Source organism: Hyperolius riggenbachi, chromosome 4 (genome assembly GCF_040937935.1).
Source record: "Hyperolius riggenbachi isolate aHypRig1 chromosome 4, aHypRig1.pri, whole genome shotgun sequence".
Classification (NCBI taxonomy): domain Eukaryota; kingdom Metazoa; phylum Chordata; class Amphibia; order Anura; family Hyperoliidae; genus Hyperolius; species Hyperolius riggenbachi.
In genome coordinates this window covers 79,750,086-79,769,885 of record NC_090649.1, presented here as the reverse complement: position 1 = coordinate 79,769,885, position 19,800 = coordinate 79,750,086, and the positions used below count along the sequence as shown (strand labels likewise).

The following is a 19,800-nucleotide window of genomic DNA, read 5'->3' as shown; positions in this document are numbered from 1 at the left end:
GGCTTCAGATTTGTCCCCCCATGTAATCGTACAGGGGAGGAGCAATCGTCTTTCTTTCAGGGGTGCGAGCTGGGCGCCTAGGGTGTCACCCCTTATCACTCCTAGGCGGTAGCGTTTCCCGGCTTATCCTTATTAGGCTTAATGAGACAGTCTCGTACCCTATGCCCCCCTTCACCACAGTATAAACATAGTTGTTCCGACAATCTCCGTCTTCTCTCCACTTGGGTCAATTTAGACCGACCGATCTGCATCGGCTCAGGTGGAGGCAAGACCGGAGATGATGAGACAGAAGGAGACGGAGTTACTAGGGGTGCAGCGGGAGGCACTGTGTAAGAGGTCGGCCTAAGCCGATGACTGCCCCTAGTCTGTCTCTGATGGCGTAGCCTACGGTCGATTCGAATGGCCGATGAGATGGCCTCGTCGACTGTTTTGGGTTCGGGTTGGCTTAACATTAGGTCGGAGACCTCATCTGACAACCCAGACAGGAAGTAATCTAACAGGGCATAAGTGCCAAACCTGGCCGTAACTGACCACCTACGAAATTCGGCCGCATAATCCTCGACTGGACCCCTGCCTTGCCGTAAAAGTTTGAGCTTCCGCTCAGAGGATGCAGCAAGGTCAGGGTCGTCGTAGATTACGGCCATGGCCTTAAAAAATTCCTCTACCGAGGTCAGAGCAGTATCGGTAGAAGGCAGGTTGTATGCCCATGACTGGGAGTCACCAGACAGCAAAGTTTTAATAAAGGTGACCCGTTGGGTCTCAGTCCCCGAGGATCGGGGTCTCAACTCGAAATACGATAACACTCTACTCCTGAAATTCCGGAAGTCAGACTTGTGGCCGGAAAATTTATCAGGTACAGGCATACGTATGTCAGTACTAGGAGAGGATCGCACTGAATCAACTGACGTCTGGAGGGTTTGCACAGAGCCTGACAGGACATCAATCATAGTCTTGTGGCTACCCAGCACTTGGTTGATGTTTTCCACCGAAGTGGCAAGTGCGCCCAGACGGTCAGTATGTGCGTCCATTTGCATTTTTTGGGTCTGGCGTTCTGTAACGATCGGTGGGCGCAGAGAGTATCTGATTACCGGTGATCTGCAGTATCGCCGGAAATACAGATATATACCAGATTATAAGTGATCTGCAGTCTCACCGATAATCCGATATACAAACTAACCTCTGTTCGCCTGAGTAGAGTGTAGTGTTTTGGTGTAACAGTAACACTAGGAGGCCTAGGCCTCAGTGCAGCAAGGAGAACTGCACGTATTCCTTCCGCAGACCTGAGCTCTCCAAGACGGGAGGAGTCAGACTGACAGTAGGAAGGAAAGTCCGAGAGTGACACTCAGGAAGAAGTGTCACTAACAGGACTGGGAACCGCCTCCAATCGTGAGGTCGGTTCTCGAGGTCAGACAAGCCAGGTCGTACACACACGGACAGATAAAGTACAAATACAGTAGGCAAAGGCGGAGTCAAAGTACAGGCAGGGTTCGGCAACGGGGTATCAGATATATCGGGGTACAAAATCAGGAGGCAGAAACAGAGTCTTGGAACGAGCCGAGGTTCGGCAACAGAGTATCAGAAATATCGAGGTACAAGGTCAGAGTTCAGGAGGATAGTCGAGGCAGGCAAAAGTCATAACATATAATCACAATCAAACTAGTACTTTAGCTATCAAATATCTAGCTAAGTGTAGGATTACAGCTCCAGCTGGTCCCGGCACACTTCAGGGTCTGACTACGGATCTGGGTGCTCCCACGTATGTGATCGCACGCCAGACAAAGAGCAAGTGAACAACCAGCAGTATATATACTCTAGGACCTTTCCAGGACCTCCCTAATTGCTGGTCCAATGAGAGCAGTGGAATTTGTCAGCTGACCCAGCTGGTCAGCCGACACCCTTCTAACTGCTATTTAAACTCTGCCTTTCTGCTCACGCGCGTGTAAGTCTGAATCTTGGTGGACTATCAGTCCCAGCCACACCTGTACTGTCATGCAATGTATCTAGTGCGGGGGCCGCCTCTGATGCGGATTCCGCCGTTCCCAATGCGGATTCCGCCGCACTGCCTATGCGGCATGCAGCGTTTTTTCCGCGTTGTGACACCATGCTGGACGCGGAAACAGCCGCCTCACCTTGAGAGACGGCGGCATTTCCGCGTTTCCTTACAAGATCCGTCTTGTTTGAAGATAATGGTCCGCACCACATCCAAGTATAAATCAGCTTTATTGAAGATCCATAAAATGCTGTGTAGCAGCGACAGCCCGCTATTTCAGGTTACATGCCCTTTTACAGCTGAGCGGCTTGTAAAAGGGCATGTAACTCGAAACAGCGGGCTGTCGCTGCTACACAGCATTTTATGGATCTTCAATAAAGCTGATTTATACTTGGATGTGGTGCGGACCATTATCTTCAAACAATACCAATGTAGGCAGGGACAGGAAGTGACCAATAACCTCACTTCCACATCTGAAGTGTACTCCATGGTTACTACGCTACTCTGCCCTCTGTTGTCACATTGCAGATGAACTGAGGTCTATGTGTGATTGACAGGAAGGAAAGCAGCAGCAGCATGGGAGGCCCCTGCTTTGAGTGAGGCCCCAAGCAGCTACTTGGTTTGCCTGGGCAAAGCAGCACCCCTGAGCTACAGTTACAAAACTGTCAGCTGAGCAACATCTGCATGGCTATACCTGCTGCAACCCTCAGCCACGCCAGCAACTCTGGCGCTTCTAGGTATGTGCCTAGTGTGCCTAATGATAAATATGCCCATGGACAATCCATTAATACTTTACAATATCTCTGCCATCAATTGTAACAATTAGAAGAAGAGAAAAAAAACTTGATTTTCCACTTTAACAGATTTCCCCTATTGAACTAATCACCAAAGAGAAAGGGAAAATATATTCAATTTCAGCCTACCACATTATAATGCATACGATAGTAAATTTGCATTTATTAACATTGCAGAATACTTTCTACATTTCACATCTGTATCCATTGCAGTAAATACAGTGAAAGTGCCTGTTTGGCATCTGGCAGGCTGCACCCAGTAACTCCTTATTACCCAGAGTGTAGGAGTTCCCTTCCAAGCACAGAGCAGATCACCTGACCTAGTCCACCTCCTCCCACTGCTAAGAGAGAATAACTCTTTGTGGTCATGATTGTAATTACAGTTCAGCAGTTGCACAGTAAAACATTGCTGCCTGCATGCTTTTATAATTACAGATAGAACTCCTCTTGGTTAAATAAACACTCAAGTGCTGTTAGTTGCAGTCAGCCATTTTGTAACCTGCACCAGCAGAATCTTGTTGGTTGCTATGGACAATGATGTTCCTGTTGTTGCCATAGCAAGAGTATTGCGGCACAGCAGCAGCAGGCAGGGAGCTGCAGAGGAATTCCCTCCTTGCTCTTTGTAGTTTTTGGAGAGGAGAGCCCTCATGTATTATGGAGGGAGCTGGGAAATATCTATTATACAAGAGGTCAGCCTCTCCATTTGAGCAGAACAATTCCAGCTTTGACAACAAACATCAATGCTACAAGAGCAGCTTCTCCTGTGAGCGGAATGTACAATATTCATCTCACTGAGAATGTACTGCTTCTCTTCTGTAGCACTTCACGTAGAAAAGAATGGGTGTTAAAAAAAAAGTTCATATAAAGTACTGATATGAGGGATGCTCGATGAGAAAATGTTAATCATTTTGAGTAAATGTACATTTTATGGTAATTTTATGCAAATATATGCAGCCTGGATTAAATATGATAGGTGATTTAGATTGGTCTAGTTCTAACCTGCATACATTTGCATAAAACAAAACTTGCATCAACTTGAAATTATTAGCATTTCATTGACCATCTCCTCTTATTGCTTCTGTTGGGATTTCTGTCCACATAGCCCAGGGCAGTTTTTAAACAAAAGCATTCCAAACCATTGTCTGAAATGCCATTGGCCCTAAGGGGGCACCATGCCTGATTAAGCCCCGCCCCAAGCCGCCTATGTGGCGGTGTGAGGCAGATTCCTCAGGCAGCGGAAGTGGGGGGCGGCGCCCGCTTGGCCGTGGGATAGGGGGGTGAGCTGGAGGGGGTAGCAGCCAGGAAGGGTGGCAGTGCTTACAGCGGTGAGGAGGGGGCCAGACCCCCCCTCCCTTATCTCGGTCCCCCCGGTCTGCGCTCCCCCTCCAGCTATTAGCGCAGTGTACAAGTATCAGGCAGCAGGTGGGGAAACGATGACTCACCTCCTTACATTCCAGCGCTGCGTTACACCGTTCATCACTTCCTGCAATGCCCTCCCACTGTACTTGCGGAAGTACAGTGGGCGGCATTGCAGAAAGTGACTAGCTTTGGAACGCATCACTTCCCCGCCCGCTGCCTGATACTTGTACACTGCGCTAATAGCTGGAGGGGGAGCGCAGACTGGGGGGGACCCAGGTGAGATGGGTACGAGCCCCTTCCCCACTGCTGTGCCCACTGCTCCCCTTTATGGCTGCGACACCCACCAGGCTACCTATACTGGGGGCAATTATACTACCTATCGGGGGGGGGGGGGGGGGAAGACCTCACAAGTTTGCTTCAGGCGGCAAAAAGTCTAGAATCGTCCCTGCCCGCCCCAACACTTCCCATGTGAAGCCACACAACTTGCGGGTGTTTGTTTCCCTTCTTTTGCCCCCTTTTGTGCACTTTATATCGCCTTGTGCCTGCTTCAGTCCCCTGTGCCACCTCCGCCTCCCTGTGTGTCCCCCTGTGCCTCCTTCTGGTCCCCTTTTGCCTCCTTTTGTCCATCTTTGTGTCTCCTTCTGCCCCCCTTTGTGACTCCTTCACTCCCCCTGTGCCTCCTTCTGTTCCACTTTGTAACTCCTTCTAGCCCCTGTGCCTCCTTCTGTCCTCCGTTCTTCATTCAGTTCTCCTATGCTTTCTTCTGTCCACTTGTGCTACCTCTGACGCCACCCTCCCACCCCCCGTGCATCCCTCTTTCCGTTCCACTTTGTTTACTCCTTCTGGCCCGTGCCTCCTTCTGTCCTCCGTGACTCATTCAGTCCTCCTCTACCTCCTTCTGTTCCTTGTGCCCCCTTGTACTACCTCTGCCCCCCTGTGCATCCCTTTGTCCCTCCTTCTGTCGCTCTTTGTGCCTCCTTCTGTCCCCCCTTTGTGCCTCTGCATGTGGTAGGAGATGCTGGGCACTAGGGCAGATGATGAGTGAACAGCCGGAATCACAGAACTGGACTCCAGTGGAGAGGTGAGCGCACAGCATCTGCATTTACACACTGGGCTGGGGGAGTGCAGAAAGGGTATCGGCAGGTTGTTTGCATCTCAGGGACCCCCTGTATTATGCATCCACCTATTCGGCACATGGTTTGTATTTTCCAGTGTGTGGGTGGGGTTTTTTGGGGGCAGGTTGACACAGGACTTCTTGCCTTGGGTGACAAAAAGGCTAGAAACGGCCCTGACATAGTCGGTGCTGAGTGAAAATATCATGGATTACTGGGCCTCTAATAACAACTTCTAGCCTTAAAGTGTAACTGAAGGGAAAAAAGTCCCTGAGATTGGTACTTATCTCAGCAGAGGTTAGCCTGTGGATAATCCAGAAGCTTCCCCTGACCCCCTTGCCTCCACCAATCCAGTGCCTGGAACCTCGCCAACAAGAGCTTTTTCCATTGAGCCCAAGCAACTCCATGCTACTGCGCAGATGCAAGGCGTCCTGAGCCTGCGCAGTGCGTCTGCACTCATTCATGGATGGAAGCACAGCCACGAACTTCAAGAGGGTCCCAGGTGGTCTGGAGGAGGATGTGGGGACCTTCTGTAGGATCATGAGGCTTCCCGTTACTGATGTAGAGCTAGGTACTCACGTGAAGATGGATCGGGGAATCTGCAGTGATGATCCTTCTCCAATCTATCTTTTCATGCAAAAATAAACAACAGACAATCGTTGTAAATGTCTACATAGTTACATATAGTTACATAGTTATTTTGGTTGAAAAAAGACATACGTCCATCGAGTTCAACCAGTATAAAGTACAGTGATCAAGTGATCTTCGGCGGACACCTTAACGATAATCTGCGCTGTGATCATGATGGGTCCTTCAAAATGAATGACTTTTGCAGGTAGTCTGCAGTTGTTAAACATCGTTTAACGAATCTTCATTAAACAATGTTACACAATATTGTGAAAACAATCATTTGTCATGAAAAACTCATCACATAAATCACGTTGAAGGAATGGACCTTTAGTATCAGACTTCTCCTGTGGATCTGACAGGTTTGTTTTCAAGTGATCTCAAAACACCCAGCTTGCCTTTTGGTAGGCACACTACGTATAGTGTTATATTTTTGTGTACCTTGTGTAAATACCTCCACCTTCGGCACCAGCCTTGTCCAGGACCGATGAATACAACTCGAGGTGTAGGAATAAAAAAAATAAAACTAGATACCACCGCTGTTGCATGGACCCTCTTAAAGTTCGCCTCTGCATTCCTCTTCATGCACAAGCGGGCCATCCTGTACCTGCGTCAGTATGGCCGCATCCGTGCCATGGCACAAGCCGCACGTGGACAACCAGCTTTGGCTTATTGTGCAGATGTGGCCATACTTGCGAAGGCTCAGTGTGGTCCACAATACTATCTAGGTAAAGATGTAACTTTTTTATTCCGGTTGCCTCATTTCTTCTGACTTTTGAGCAATTCGAGTGCAATTTTAAAATGGACCAACAGACTGCAATTGCATTTGATTACTCCAACATCGAACTATGTACACTCTACAACAGCATTTGCAAAAGGTCTTAAGCCCCATGCACACGCTCAACAGTGTTTTTTTATGCTTTCACAACTTTTATTGTCCAACTGTTGGATTGACTTCTTATCAGTCTTATCAGCTCTTTGAACAATAGCAAAAGACTTGTTTTAAGGTGGCCATGCACTAGTCGATTTGCCATCAGATCGACCAACAGATAGATCCCTCTCTGATCGAATTTGATCAGAGAGGGATCATATGGCTGCATTTACTGCAAACAGATTGTGAATCGATTTTAGCATGAAATCGATTCACCATCTGTGAAGCTGCCGCTGCCGCCGCCCCCCCCCCCCCCCCTGCATACATTACCTGATTCGGCCGGCGCGAGTCCCCCGGTCTCCGCTGTCTCTTCTCCGCTCTGGGCTTCAACTTCACTTTACTTCCTGCCGGGGGAAGTTTAAACAATAGAGGGCCCTCTACTGTTTAAACTTCCTGTCGGGACAGGAAGAAGTGAAGCCTGCCGGAGCCCAGCGCAGAAGTGACAGCAGGGACACGCACCGGCGGAGCAGGTAATGTATTGCCGCTAGCGTGGTCGTCGGGTATTCGAACGCCGCTATCGACGCACTCCCGACCCGCCAGCAATCGAGCAAAATCTTCTGCATGGAGGGATCGACGGGGACGATCGATTTCGGACGGAAATCGATCGTTCGGTCAGCGTTTGCGCAACGATTTCACAGCAGATTCGATCACAGTGATCGAATCTGCTGTATATCGGCGGGAAAATCGTTAGGTGTATGGGCCCCTTTAGGTGTTTCAACTTGTTTCACAACAAAAGTTGTGAAAGCATAAAAGACCGCTGTTGAGCGTGTGTATGGGGCTTTAAAATTACTGATCATCTCTAGAGGACAATAAAAGAGGCTAGAGGACTCATACACACGCTCAACAAAAGTTGTTTAAATGCACAATTATCAACTTTTGTGTAGACGTTATCACTGATAAAAGGCGACCAACAACTGATAAGACGCAGCAATACAATTTTCTGAGCAATTTTTAAAGGAATGCGGTTTTGCACATTCCTTAGGCCCGCTACAAGCGCTTTGGGGGAAAATAGCAAAGTGTCTGTGATTTCCCGAATCACAAAACTGTTGCGATTTCACAACGATTCCTGGAGCAATTGCGATATGCAGGCAATGATGCAATTGCTCTGCTATATCTCCTAAAATGCTGCATGCAGCAATTTGCGATCGCAACACTGCGAGTGGGACCTCCCCCATGGGGTTCCACCGGTGTAGCGCTTTGCAGATAGTCAACAAACGGCGAGTGCTGCAAAATCGCTGCACTGGGGACCTTTTTAGAGCTTTGCCATGCAGGTGTATCCCTATGGGATCGTTCTCACTGCAGCATTTGCGATTTGCAGAAATTGCAAGCGCACTGCATGCAGCATTTTGGGGGCAATTGCAATGTGATTCTCATTCTATTGAACGGGAATCACAGTTGCAAATCGTAGAAAAAATGCAAAATTTCAAGCACACTGAAAATCTCAAAACGCTAGCAAAATCACTAGCAGTTTGCAAAGCGATTTTTCCACTTTACAGATTTAATTTTGGAGCGATTGCGTTTTGCGATTCTATAACATTGAAATACAATCCTGTTTTCAGCAAATTGTTGTCATTCGCGTGTGTGAACTCTACCGTACACATTACATTGCAGTAGTGCTTTTCAAAACGCTAGGGATCCCCAGTGATTGAGAAAGCTGCTGAAATCGTTAACGTAGTAAAAGGCTCAAGTGTGAACCAGCTGTGAAAAATGGTACAAGCAGCAAGTTTTTATTTTTCTAAAAATAAAACCGCTGCTGTGAGAACACCCTCAGTGACACTGTACCAACACTTTGCCAAGCACCAAGCACAGCCGCCCCCAGTACGAACCAGCTTGTTTTTCAAAGCTGCTAGCTTGTCCAGTGACTTGAATGACCCTGACCTGACTAGAATGTCCAGTGACTAGCAGGACAACTGTTCCAGGCACATGGCATGCTTGCAGCTTTGTGGTGGAGATAATGTGGGGATGCCCTGTGTCCTGCCATGGAGGGAGCAGTTGTTAGTGAGGCGACCGTGGCTGTATTGTAGGTGCTGCGGTTGTCTGGCTGTGGTGCTGCCATGGAGGGAGCAGTTGTCAGTGAGGGGACACTGGCTGTATTGTAGGTGCTGCGGTTGTCTGGCTGTGGTGCTGTGTGCTGCCCTGAAGGGAGCAGTTAGTGAGGGGACAGTAGCTGTATAGTGGGTGCTGTTGTTGTCTGGCTGTGGTGCTGCCATGGAGGGAGCAGTTGTCACTGAGAGGACTGTGGCTGTATTGTAGGTAGTGGTGCTGTTGTTGTCTGGCTGTGGTGCTGCCATGGAGGGAGCAGTTGTCACTGAGGGGATACTGGCTGTATTGTAGGTAGTGGTGCTGTTGTTGTCTGGCTGTGGTGCTGCCATGGAGGGAGCAGTTGTCACTGAGGGGATACTGGCTGTATAGTTGTATAGTAGGTGTCCTGCCATGGAGGGAGCAATTGTCAGTGAGGGGTAGTGGCTGTATTGTAGGTGCTGCTGTTGTCTAGCTGTGTGCTGCCATGGAGACAGCAGTTGTCAGTGAGGGGACAGTGGCTGTATAGTAGGTGGCTGTGCTGCTGTTGTCTGGCTGTGGTGCTGCCATGGAGCAATTGTCAGTGAGGGTACAGTAGCTGTATTGTAGGTGCTGCTGTTGTCTGGCTGTGGTGCTGACATGGAGGGAGCAGTTAGTGAGGGGACAGTGGTTGTATTGTAAGTGCTGCTGTTGTCTGGCTGTGGTGCTGCCATGGAGGGAGCAGTTGTCAGTGATGGGACAGTGGCTATATTGTAGGTGCTGCTGTTGTCTGGCTGTGGTGCTGCCATGGAGGGAGAAGTTAGTGATGGGACAGTGGCTATATTGTAGGTGCTGCTGTTGTCTGGCTGTGTGCTGCCATGGAGGGAGCAGTTAGTGAGGGGACAGTGGCTGTATTGTAGGTGCTGCTGTTGTCTGGCTGTAGTGCTGCCATGGAGGGAGCAGTTGTCAGTGAGGGGACAGTGGCTGTATTGTAGGTGCTGCTGTGGTCTGTCTGTAGTGCTGCCATGGAGGGAGCAGTTAGTGAGGGGACAGTGGTTGTATTGTAGGTGCTGCTGTTGTCTGGCTGTGTCCTGCCATGGAGGGAGCAGTTAGTGAGGGGACAGTGGCTGTATAGTAGGTGCTGCTGTGGTCTGGCTGTAGTGCTGTGTGCTGCCCTGAAGGGAGCAGTTAGTGAGGGGACAGTAGCTGTATAGTAGGTGCTGCTGTTGTCTGGCTGTGGTGCTGCCATGGAGGGAGCAGTTGTCAGTGATGGGACAGTGGCTATATTGTAGGTGCTGCTGTTGTCTGGCTGTGTCCTGCCATGGAGAGAGCAGTTGTCAGTGAGGGGACAGTGGCTATATTGTAGGTGCTGCTGTTGTCTGGCTGTGGTGCTGCCATGGAGGGAGCAGTTAGTGATGGGACAGTGGCTATATTGTAGGTGCTGCTGTTGTCTGGCTGTGTGCTGCCATGGAGGGAGCAGTTGTCAGTGAGGGGACAGTGGCTGTATTGTAGGTGCTGCTGTGGTCTGGCTGTAGTGCTGCCATGGAGGGAGCAGTTAGTGAAGGGACAGTGGCTGTATAGTAGGTGCTGCTGTTGTTTGGCTGTAGTGCTGCCATGGAGGGAGCAGTTAGTGAGGGGACAGTGGCTGTATTGTAGGTGCTGCTGTTGTCTGGCTGTAGTGCTGCCATGGAGGGAGCAGTTGTCAGTGAGGGGACAGTGGCTGTATTGTAGGTGCTGCTGTGGTCTGGCTGTAGTGCTGCCATGGAGGGAGCAGTTAGTGAGGGGACAGTGGTTGTATTGTAGGTGCTGCTGTTGTCTGGCTGTGTGCTGCCATGGAGGGAGCAGTTGTCAGTGAGGGAACACAGGCTGTATTGTAGGTGCTGCTGTTGTCTGGCTGTGTGCTGCCATGGAGGGAGCAATTAGTGAGGGGACACTGGCTGTATATTAGGTGCTGCTGTTGTCTGGCTGTGTGCTGCCATGGAAGGAGCAGTTGTCAGTGAGGGGACAGTGGCTGTACAGTAGGTGCTGCTGTTTGGCTGTGTCCTGACATGGAGGGAGCAGTTGTTAGTGAGGGGACACTGGCTGTATATTAGGTGCTGCTGTTGTCTGGCTGTGGTGCTGCCATGGAGGGAGCAGTTGTTAGTGAGGGGACAGTGGCTGTATTGTAGGTGCTGCTGTTGTCTGGCTGTGGTGCTGTGTGCTGCCATGGAGGTGGCAGTTGTCAGTGAGGGGACAGTGGCAGTATAGTGGGTGGCTGTGCTGCTGTTGTCTGGCTGTAGTGCTGCCATGGAGGGAGCAGTTGTTAGTGAGGGGAGGGGACACTGGCTGTATAGTAGGTGGTGCTGCTGTTGTCTGGCTGTGGTGTTGCCATGGAGGGAGCAGTTGTTAGTGAGGGGAAGGGACACTGGCTGTATAGTAGGTGGTGCTGCTGTTGTCTGGCTGTGGTGTTGCCATGGAGGTGGCAGTTGTCAGTGAGGGGACAGTGGCTGTATAGTAGGTGGCTGTGCTGCTGTTGTCTGGCTGTAGTGCTGCCATGGAGGGAGCAGTTAGTGAGGGGACACTGGCTGTATAGTTGTAGGTGGCTGTGCTGCTGTTGTCTGGCTGTGGTGTTGCCATGGAGATTGGAGGGAGCAGTTGTTAGTGAGGCGACCGTGGCTGTATAGTAGGTGCTGCTGTTGTTTGGCTGTGTGCTGCCATGGAGGGAGCAATTAGTGAGGGGACAGTGGCTGTATAGTAGGTGCTGCTGTTGTCTGGCTGTGGTGTTGCCATGGAGGGAGCAGTTAGTGAGGGAACACAGACTGTATTGTAGGTGCTGCTGTTGTCTGGCTGTGGTGTTGCCATGGAGGGAGCAGTTAGTGAGGGGACAGTGGCTGTATAGTAGGTGGCTGTGCTGCTGTTGTCTGGCTGTGTCCTGCTGCCATGGAGGGAGCAGTTAGTGAGGGGACACTGGCTGTGTTGTAGGTGCTGCTGTTGTGCCATGGAGGGAGCAGTTTTCAGTGAGGGGACAGTGGCTGTATAGTAGGTGGCTTTGCTGCTGTTGTTTAGCTGTGTCCTGCCATGAAGGGAGCAGTTGTTAGTGAGGGGAGGGGACACTGGCTGTATAGTAGGTGGTGCTGCTGTTGTCTGGCTGTGGTGTTGCCATGGAGGGAGCAATTAGTGAGGGGACAGTGGCTGTATAGTAGGTGTAGTTGCTGTTGTCTGGCTGTAGTGCTCAGTCAGGGCCGGGCCGAGGCATAGGCTGGAGAGGCTCCAGCCTCAGGGCGCAGTGTAGGAGGGAGCGCAGAATTTATTCAGCTGTCATTCCTAATTGTGTATGAAGCAGAGAGAAATAAGAAAAGGGGATACATAGCAGTGACTGCAAGCCAGATAACTAGATATTAAGGTGTTGGGGAGGTTGCGGGCCCTGTGGCGCCTCTTAGTCTAATAGCAATTAGTGTGTGACGGCTGGGGTGGGAGGGATGGAGGGGAGCACTTTGGTGTCTCAGCCTTGGGTGCTGGAGGACCTTGTCCCGGCTCTGTCTAGTGCTGTGTGCTGCCATGGAGGGAGCAGTTAGTGAGGGAGCACTGGCTGTATTGTAGGTGCTGCTGTTGTCTGGCTTTGGTGTTGCCATGGAGGGAGCAGTTAGTGAGGGGACAGTGGCTGTATAGTAGGTGGCTGTGCTGCTGTTGTCTGGCTGTGTGTTGCCATGGAGGGAGCAGTTTTCAGTGAGGGGACAGTGGCTGTATAGTGGGTGTAGTTGCTGTTGTCTGGCTGTAGTGCTGTGTGCTGCCATGGAGGGAGCAGTTAGTGAGGGGACACTGGCTGTATAGTTGTAGGTGGCTGTGTTGCTGTTGTCTGGCTATGGTGTTGCCATGGAGATTGGAGGGAGCAGTTGTTAGTGAAGGGACAGTGGCTGTATAGTAGGTGCTGCTGTTGTTTGGCTGTGTGCTGCCATGGAGGGAGCAATTAGTGAGGGGACAGTGGCTGTATAGTAGGTGTAGTTGCTGTTGTCTGGCTGTAGTGCTGTCATGGAGGGAGCAGTTAGTGAGGGGACAGTGGCTGTATTGTAGGTGCTGCTGTTGTCTGGCTGTGGTGTTGCCATGGAGATTGGAGGGAGCAGTTGTTAGTGAAGGGACAGTGGCTGTATAGTAGGTGCTGCTGTTGTTTGGCTGTAGTGCTGCCATGGAGGGAGCAGTTAGTGAGGGGACAGTGGCTGTATTGTAGGTGCTGCTGTTGTCTGGCTGAGTGGTGTTTGCCATGGAGGGAGCAGTTAGTGAGGGGACAGTGTGGCTGAATAGTAGGTGGCCGTGCTACTGTTGTCTGGCTGTGTCCTGCTGCTATGGAGGGAGCAGTTAGTGAGGGGACACTGGATGTGTTGTAGGTGCTGCTGTCCTGCCATGGAGGGAGCAGTTTTCAGTGAGGGGACAGTGGCTGTATAGTAGGTGGCTGTGCTGCTGTTGTCTGGCTGTGTCCTGCTGCTATGGAGGGAGCAGTTAGTGAGGGGACACTGGCTGTGTTGTAGGTGCTGCTGCTGTGCCATGGAGGGAGCAGTTTTCAGTGAGGGGACAGTGGCTGTATAGTAGGTGGCTGTGCTGCTGTTGTTTAGCTGTGTCCTGCCATGGAGGGAGCAGTTGTTAGTGAGGGGACACTGGCTGTATAGTAGGTGGTGCTGCTGTTGTCTGGCTGTAGTGCTCTGTGCTGCTTCAGTATAAATAGCACTGAGTGATTTTCTCCCATTCAGCATTCTGTGCATGCATGCAGAGCTCCCCTCCTCCTCCCCCCTCTCCCCAGACACACTCTCCCTGCCTCCCTTCCTGCGCAGCCTCCAGCACTATTGGCCGTTCGGCAGACGGCCCCTCCGCCATTGGTGAGACTTGTCAGCCGGGAAGCCGGAGAGTCGGGCACTGAGGCTGCCAGAGATAAAGCGGCAGGAAGGAAGAGGAGCCTAGCGCACTGCTCACTATATACACACACAGCCATGGGAGTGGAGATCGAAGTCATCACCCCTGGAGACGGTACTGTGTCCGCTGCTAGACTCCTGCCAAGCTATTCTCCTGCAAAGGCTCTGCATTCTGCATTACTGCAGGACATTGTTACCCAGGGACAGACCTCAGCATTGCAATACAGCCCATCACACAGCTTCACTGCCCATTACTGAGCCTCTCTGGCACATCTCAGCCTCACTGCCCATCAACTAGCCTCGCTGGCCATCACTCAGCCTCACTGCCCATCGCTGAGCCTCACTGGCACCTCTCAGCCTCACTGCCCATCGCTGAGCCTCACTGGCACCTCTCAGCCTCACTGCCCATCGCTGAGCCTCACTGGCGCCTCACTGCCCATCACCCAGCCTCACTGCTCATTACTGAGCCACACTGGCACTTATTAGCCTCACTGCCCATCACCCAGTCTCGCTGCCCATCACCCAGCCTTACTGCCAATCGCTGAGCCTCACTGGCGCCTCTCAGCCTCACTGCCCATCACCCAGCCTCACTGCCCACCACTGAGCCACACTGGCACCTCTCAGCCTCGCTGCCCATCACCCAGCCTCACTGCCCATCGCTGAGCCTCACTGGTACCTCTCAGCCTCACTTCCCATCACCCAGCCTCACTGCCCATCACCCAGCCTCACTGCCCATCGCTGAGCCTCACTGGTACCTCTCAGCCTCACTTCCCATCACCCAGCCTCACTGCCCATCACCCAGCCTCACTGCCCATCACTGAGCCACACTGGCACCTCTCAGCCTCAATGTCCATCACCCAGCCTCACTGCCCATCACCCAACCTTACTGGCACCACTTAGCCTCGCTGCCCATCACCCAGGCTCACTGGCACCACTTAGCCTCGCTGCACATCACCCAACCTCACTGGCACCTCTCAGCCTCACTGGCACCTCTCAGCCTCACTGCCCATCACCCAGCCTCACTGCCCATCGCTGAGCCACACTGGCACCACTCAGCCTCGTTGCCCATCACTGAGCCTTGCTGGCTATCACTCAGCCTCACTGACACCACTCAGCCTCACCGGCCATAACTCATCCTCGTCCATCACTCAGCCTCGCAGCCATCATTTAGCCTCGCTGCCTATCACTGGCACCACTCATCCTAACTGGCCATCACTCAGCCTCACTGGCCATCACTCAGCCTCTTAGACTCCTGCCATCACTCAGCCCCCGTCACTGAGCCTCGTTGGCCATCACTCATCCTCTCTGCCCATCATGCAGCCTCGCCAGTCATCACTCAGCCTCACTAGCCATCACTCATCCTCACCGGGCATCACTCAGTCTCACTAGCCATCACTCAGCCTCAATCGCCATCACTCATCCTCGCCGGCCATCCCTTAGCCTCACTAGTTATCCCTTAGCTTCACTAGTTATCACACAGCCTCACTGGCCATCACTCATCCTCACTGGCCATTACCCATCCTCACCGGCCATCACACAGCCTCGCTGGCCATCACTCATACTCTCTGCCTATCACGCAGCCTCACCGGTCATCACTCAGCCTCACTAGCCATCATGCAGCCTCGCCGGTCATCACTCAGCCTCTCTAGCCATCACGCAGCCTCGCCGGCCATCACTCATCCTATTTAGCCATCACTCAGCCTTGCCGGTCATCACTCAGCCTCGCCGGTCATCACTCAGCCTCTCTGTCCATCACTCAGACTCACCGCCATTACACATACTGGGACATTAGATGAGTATAGATTACTCAGTGCTTAAGGGGCCCATACACTGGTCGGTTTCAGCGATCGATCAATTCTATAGAATTCCCCATTCGATTGATTTGCAGCCGATTTCTATCGATTTGATCTATCTGACAGGGTGGAAGATCTAGGTCGATCTTCTGCTGGCAGCAGATCGATGGCCCATAGAGTTGAATTGGATCTAATGGTCCAATAATGCATTTAGATTGATTTCCAATAGATTTCATTCTGAAATCTATTGGAAATCTGTTCCTAGTGGAGGAAGTAGCAGGCATCTGCTAGAAATCTATCTGATGGTCGAATCTGCTGCAAATCTATAAGTTAATGGCCACCTTTAGCCTTGCAACATTGTGAGCTTCCTTTTTGACAGGATCACATATTAGAGATAATGGCACATACCGTGTGTAATCATTGTATTAAAGATAGTGAGGCTGATACTCTGAGGATCTGCGCAAAAATATTGTGCCTCCCTGTCACTGCACAGATAAGAGCATTGTGATATAGGTTTTTACTGAACTGCACAGATAGGATCTTTGTTCTACAGTATATTTTACTACTGATCGATGCAAAGGGGATCATTGTTCTACATGTTACTACTGATCTGTGCAAATAGGATCGCAGTTCTATATTTTACTACTGATCTGTGCAAAGAGGATCATTGTTCTATATGTTACTACTGATCTGTGCAAAGGGGATCATTGTTCTATATGTTACTACTGATCTGTGCAAAGAGGATCATTGTTCTATATGTTACTACTGATCTGTGCAAAGGGGATCATTGTTCTATAGGTTACCACTGAACTGCAGAGATTGGATCATTTTATTACAGGTCACTACTGAACTGCACAGATAGGATCATTGTTCTATAGGTTACTGCTGAACTGCAGAGATTGGATCATTGTATTACAGGTTACTACTGAACTGCACAGATTGGATCATTGTTCTATAGGTTACTGCTGAACTGCACAGATGGGAGCATTGTTACAAAGGTTTACTACTGAACTGCTAAGATAGGAGCATTGTTCTATAGATTACTACTGAACTGCAAAGATGGAATGATTGTTCTATAGATTACTACTGAACTGCAAAGATGGAATGATTGTTCTATAGGTTACTACTGAACTGCAAAGTTAGGATCATTATTCTATAGGTTACTACTGAACTGCAAAGATAGGATCATTGTTCTATAGGTTACTACTGAACTGCAAAGATAGGATCATTGTTCTATAGGTTACTACTGAACTGCATAGATAGGATCATTGTTACAAAGGTTTACTACTGAACTGTACAGATAGGAGCATTGTTCTATAGGTTAGTACTACTGAACTGTACAGATAGGAGCATTGTTCTATAGGTTAGTACTACTGAACTGTACAGATAGGAGCATTGTTCTATAGGTTAGTACTACTGAACTGTACAGATAGGAGCATTGTTCTATAGGTTAGTACTACTGAACTGCACACACTGGATCAGTGCATGAGAATGATTATTGTACTCTAGAATAGCACTTCACTATTGTCATTGTTCAGTAATAATCATTGTACTCTAGAATGATTCTGTACTGTTGTTATTCCACAGGCATGCTTATTGCACTGTACAGTAATACTGCACTACTATCACTACACAGGCATGCCTATTGCACTGTACAATAATACTGTACTCTTGTCAATACATAGGCATGCTTATTGCGCTGTACAGCAATACTGTACTATTGTCACTACACAGGCATGCTAATTGCGCTGTACAATAACTGTACTATTGTCACTACACAGGCATGCTTATTGCACGGTACTACTGTCACTACACGGGCATGTTTATTGCATTGTACAATAATACAGTACTCTTTTCACTACACAGGCATGCTTATTGCACTATACAATAATACTGTACTATTGTCACTACACGGGCATGCTTATTGCACTGTACAATAATACTGTACTATTGTCACTACACGGGCATTCTTATTGCACTGTACTATTGTCACTTCATAGACATGCTTATTGCACTGTACTATTGTCACTACATAGGCACGCTTATTGCACTGCACTATAATACTGTACAATTGTCATTGCACAGGCATGCTTATTGCACTGTACAATAACACTGTTCTATTGTCACTACACAGACATGCTTATTGCACTGTACAATAGTACTGTACTATAGTCACTACACAGGCATGCTTATTGCACTGTACAATAACACTGTACTCTTGTCACTACACAGGCATGCTTATTGCACTGTACAATAACACTGTACTCTTGTCACTACACAGGCATGCTTATTGCACTGTACAATAACACTGTACTCTTGTCACTACACAGGCATGCTTATTGCACTGTACAATAACACTGTACTCTTGTCACTACACAGGCATGCTTATTGCACTGTCCTATAATACTATATTCTTGTCACTACACAGGCATGTTGATTGCACTGTACAATAACACTGTACTCTTGTCATAGCACAGGCATGCTTTTTGTCCTATAGATTAATGCTGGAATTTATAAGCATTGCATAGAGCTTAGCTTTGCATTATGAGCAAGGCGTGACTTCCATTGCACAGCATCAAGCGGAGCACTATTGTTCTTTCTCGGATAGTATCTATAGATCGCTCCTGAACATTCACCATGGCACACATGTTATCACCGCATTATGAACAAGCTGTGAGGTTTCCCATTATATCATTGCCTCATCATTGCACAGACTTGACCGTATTGTGTTATACGGTAGATTGCCACTGCATGCTTTATGTAAGGATGAGGATATTAGAATAGTATCCCAGCATCGAGCTTTGCTGCAGGGTTCAGAGGTGAGCACTGCTATTATTGTACAGGCATGACTGTTGTGCTATAGGATAATGTGCACTGCTATAGACTTATAATGTATTTGGTAACCCTGCTTTATAAGCCAGGTGTAAATCTTACTTTCCTGGCACAGATGCAAAGTAGTGAGCACTATTGTTGATTTACAGATCTGATTGTTGCGCTGTTGATTAATATTATGATTTTTTGTATTTATAAAGTGCCAGTATATTACACAGCATACAATGTAAACAAGGGGTGACAGACAGAGAGGTAGCACACGGTTATTCAGCATAGCACAAGGTAATCCATGCAAACAGCTTATAAGATCCATGATCATGTAATTTAACAGAGACCCAGTTACTCAAGTCCGAGTTAAGCTGTGTACCCACCAGTGTTCTCCCCAGGCTCAGTGTGCGCCACCCGGCTAGTTTTGGTGAGCACCCGGCTGTCATCAGCTCACCTCCACCTATGGTGTAAGCAGAGTTGCGCAACGAAGCACCAGCCCTGCATTCTCTCGTATTGCCCCACCCGGCTACTTTTTCACGCCACCCGGCTGGAAAATATTTCTGGGGAGAGCACTGCCCACCTCACAATTTTTCCAACTATTTTCCCGACGATTGGCGATTTTTTTTGTTGAGTGACAAGCGGTTATTTATACGATCTTGTGGGAGCAGCCGCATGATCACGCAAATGTTGCTTGGCGTTGCACGGCGATGATGACTCCTGCACAAAGTCCCGCGATCGCTTGAAGTCTCGTCACGCCCTTCGTCATGCAACATTGCACATACCCGCCGGCCAAAAGATGAAGGGAGATGGATCGGGGGAGCGCTGGTTGTCCGGGAGACGTCGCTGGGTCAGTTGTCATTACATTGATATAAACATTGTACTATGTAGAATACCATCCCATTCACACTGGGGCGATTTCAAAAGTGAACTTTCAAAAGCACTAGTGTAATTAAAAGTATATGGCAGTGATCTCACTGCTGCGTGCTGGCAATTCGTGGTAAACGCAAATGCGGTACATGCAGCGCTTTTCCCGCAGTTTGAGAGCGATCACGATTGCAATGTTGAAAAAAAAAGCGTGAATCGTGATCACACAAAAATCTTGAAATTGTACAGTATAAAATACGCAAAAAATGCAAATAAAATACCCTGCGTAAAACGCTAGCGATTTTCCTAATGTTTTGCAATCCCCAGTGCGAATGGGCCCATACAGCTATTGCACAGCTGTTGAATCTTACCACTATTGCACAGCTAGTTATCGAAGTACTTTCTAGTGCTGTTCACATTGGTGGGCACCATAATTGCACAGGCAGGTCCAGAGCAGTATAAACCTGTGCTCAATACTGCTGCCATTGCCACAAACAGGGTCAATATGGGACCATAAATGAACATTATTCTCATTGCACAGACAAGATCAATACTTTATAGGTCAGAGCAGAGAAATGCTGTCACAGCTGACCTCAGTATAGGATTGCAGGTTGGTGATCAGTGTTATTGCT

General features: G+C 49.3%; 1 protein-coding gene across 1 annotated transcript in view; it reads left to right on the top strand.

Annotated features, from left to right (window-relative positions):
• Positions 1-13,563: 13,563 nt before the first annotated feature.
• Positions 13,564-19,800, top strand: part of FKBP1B (FKBP prolyl isomerase 1B) — a 111,153-nt gene continuing 104,916 nt past the window's right edge. Inside the window, exon 1 of the mRNA XM_068280259.1 lies at positions 13,564-13,806. Coding sequence (XP_068136360.1) covers positions 13,770-13,806 — 37 coding nt within the window. The 5' untranslated portion in view covers positions 13,564-13,769. The remainder of the gene's footprint in view (positions 13,807-19,800) is intronic.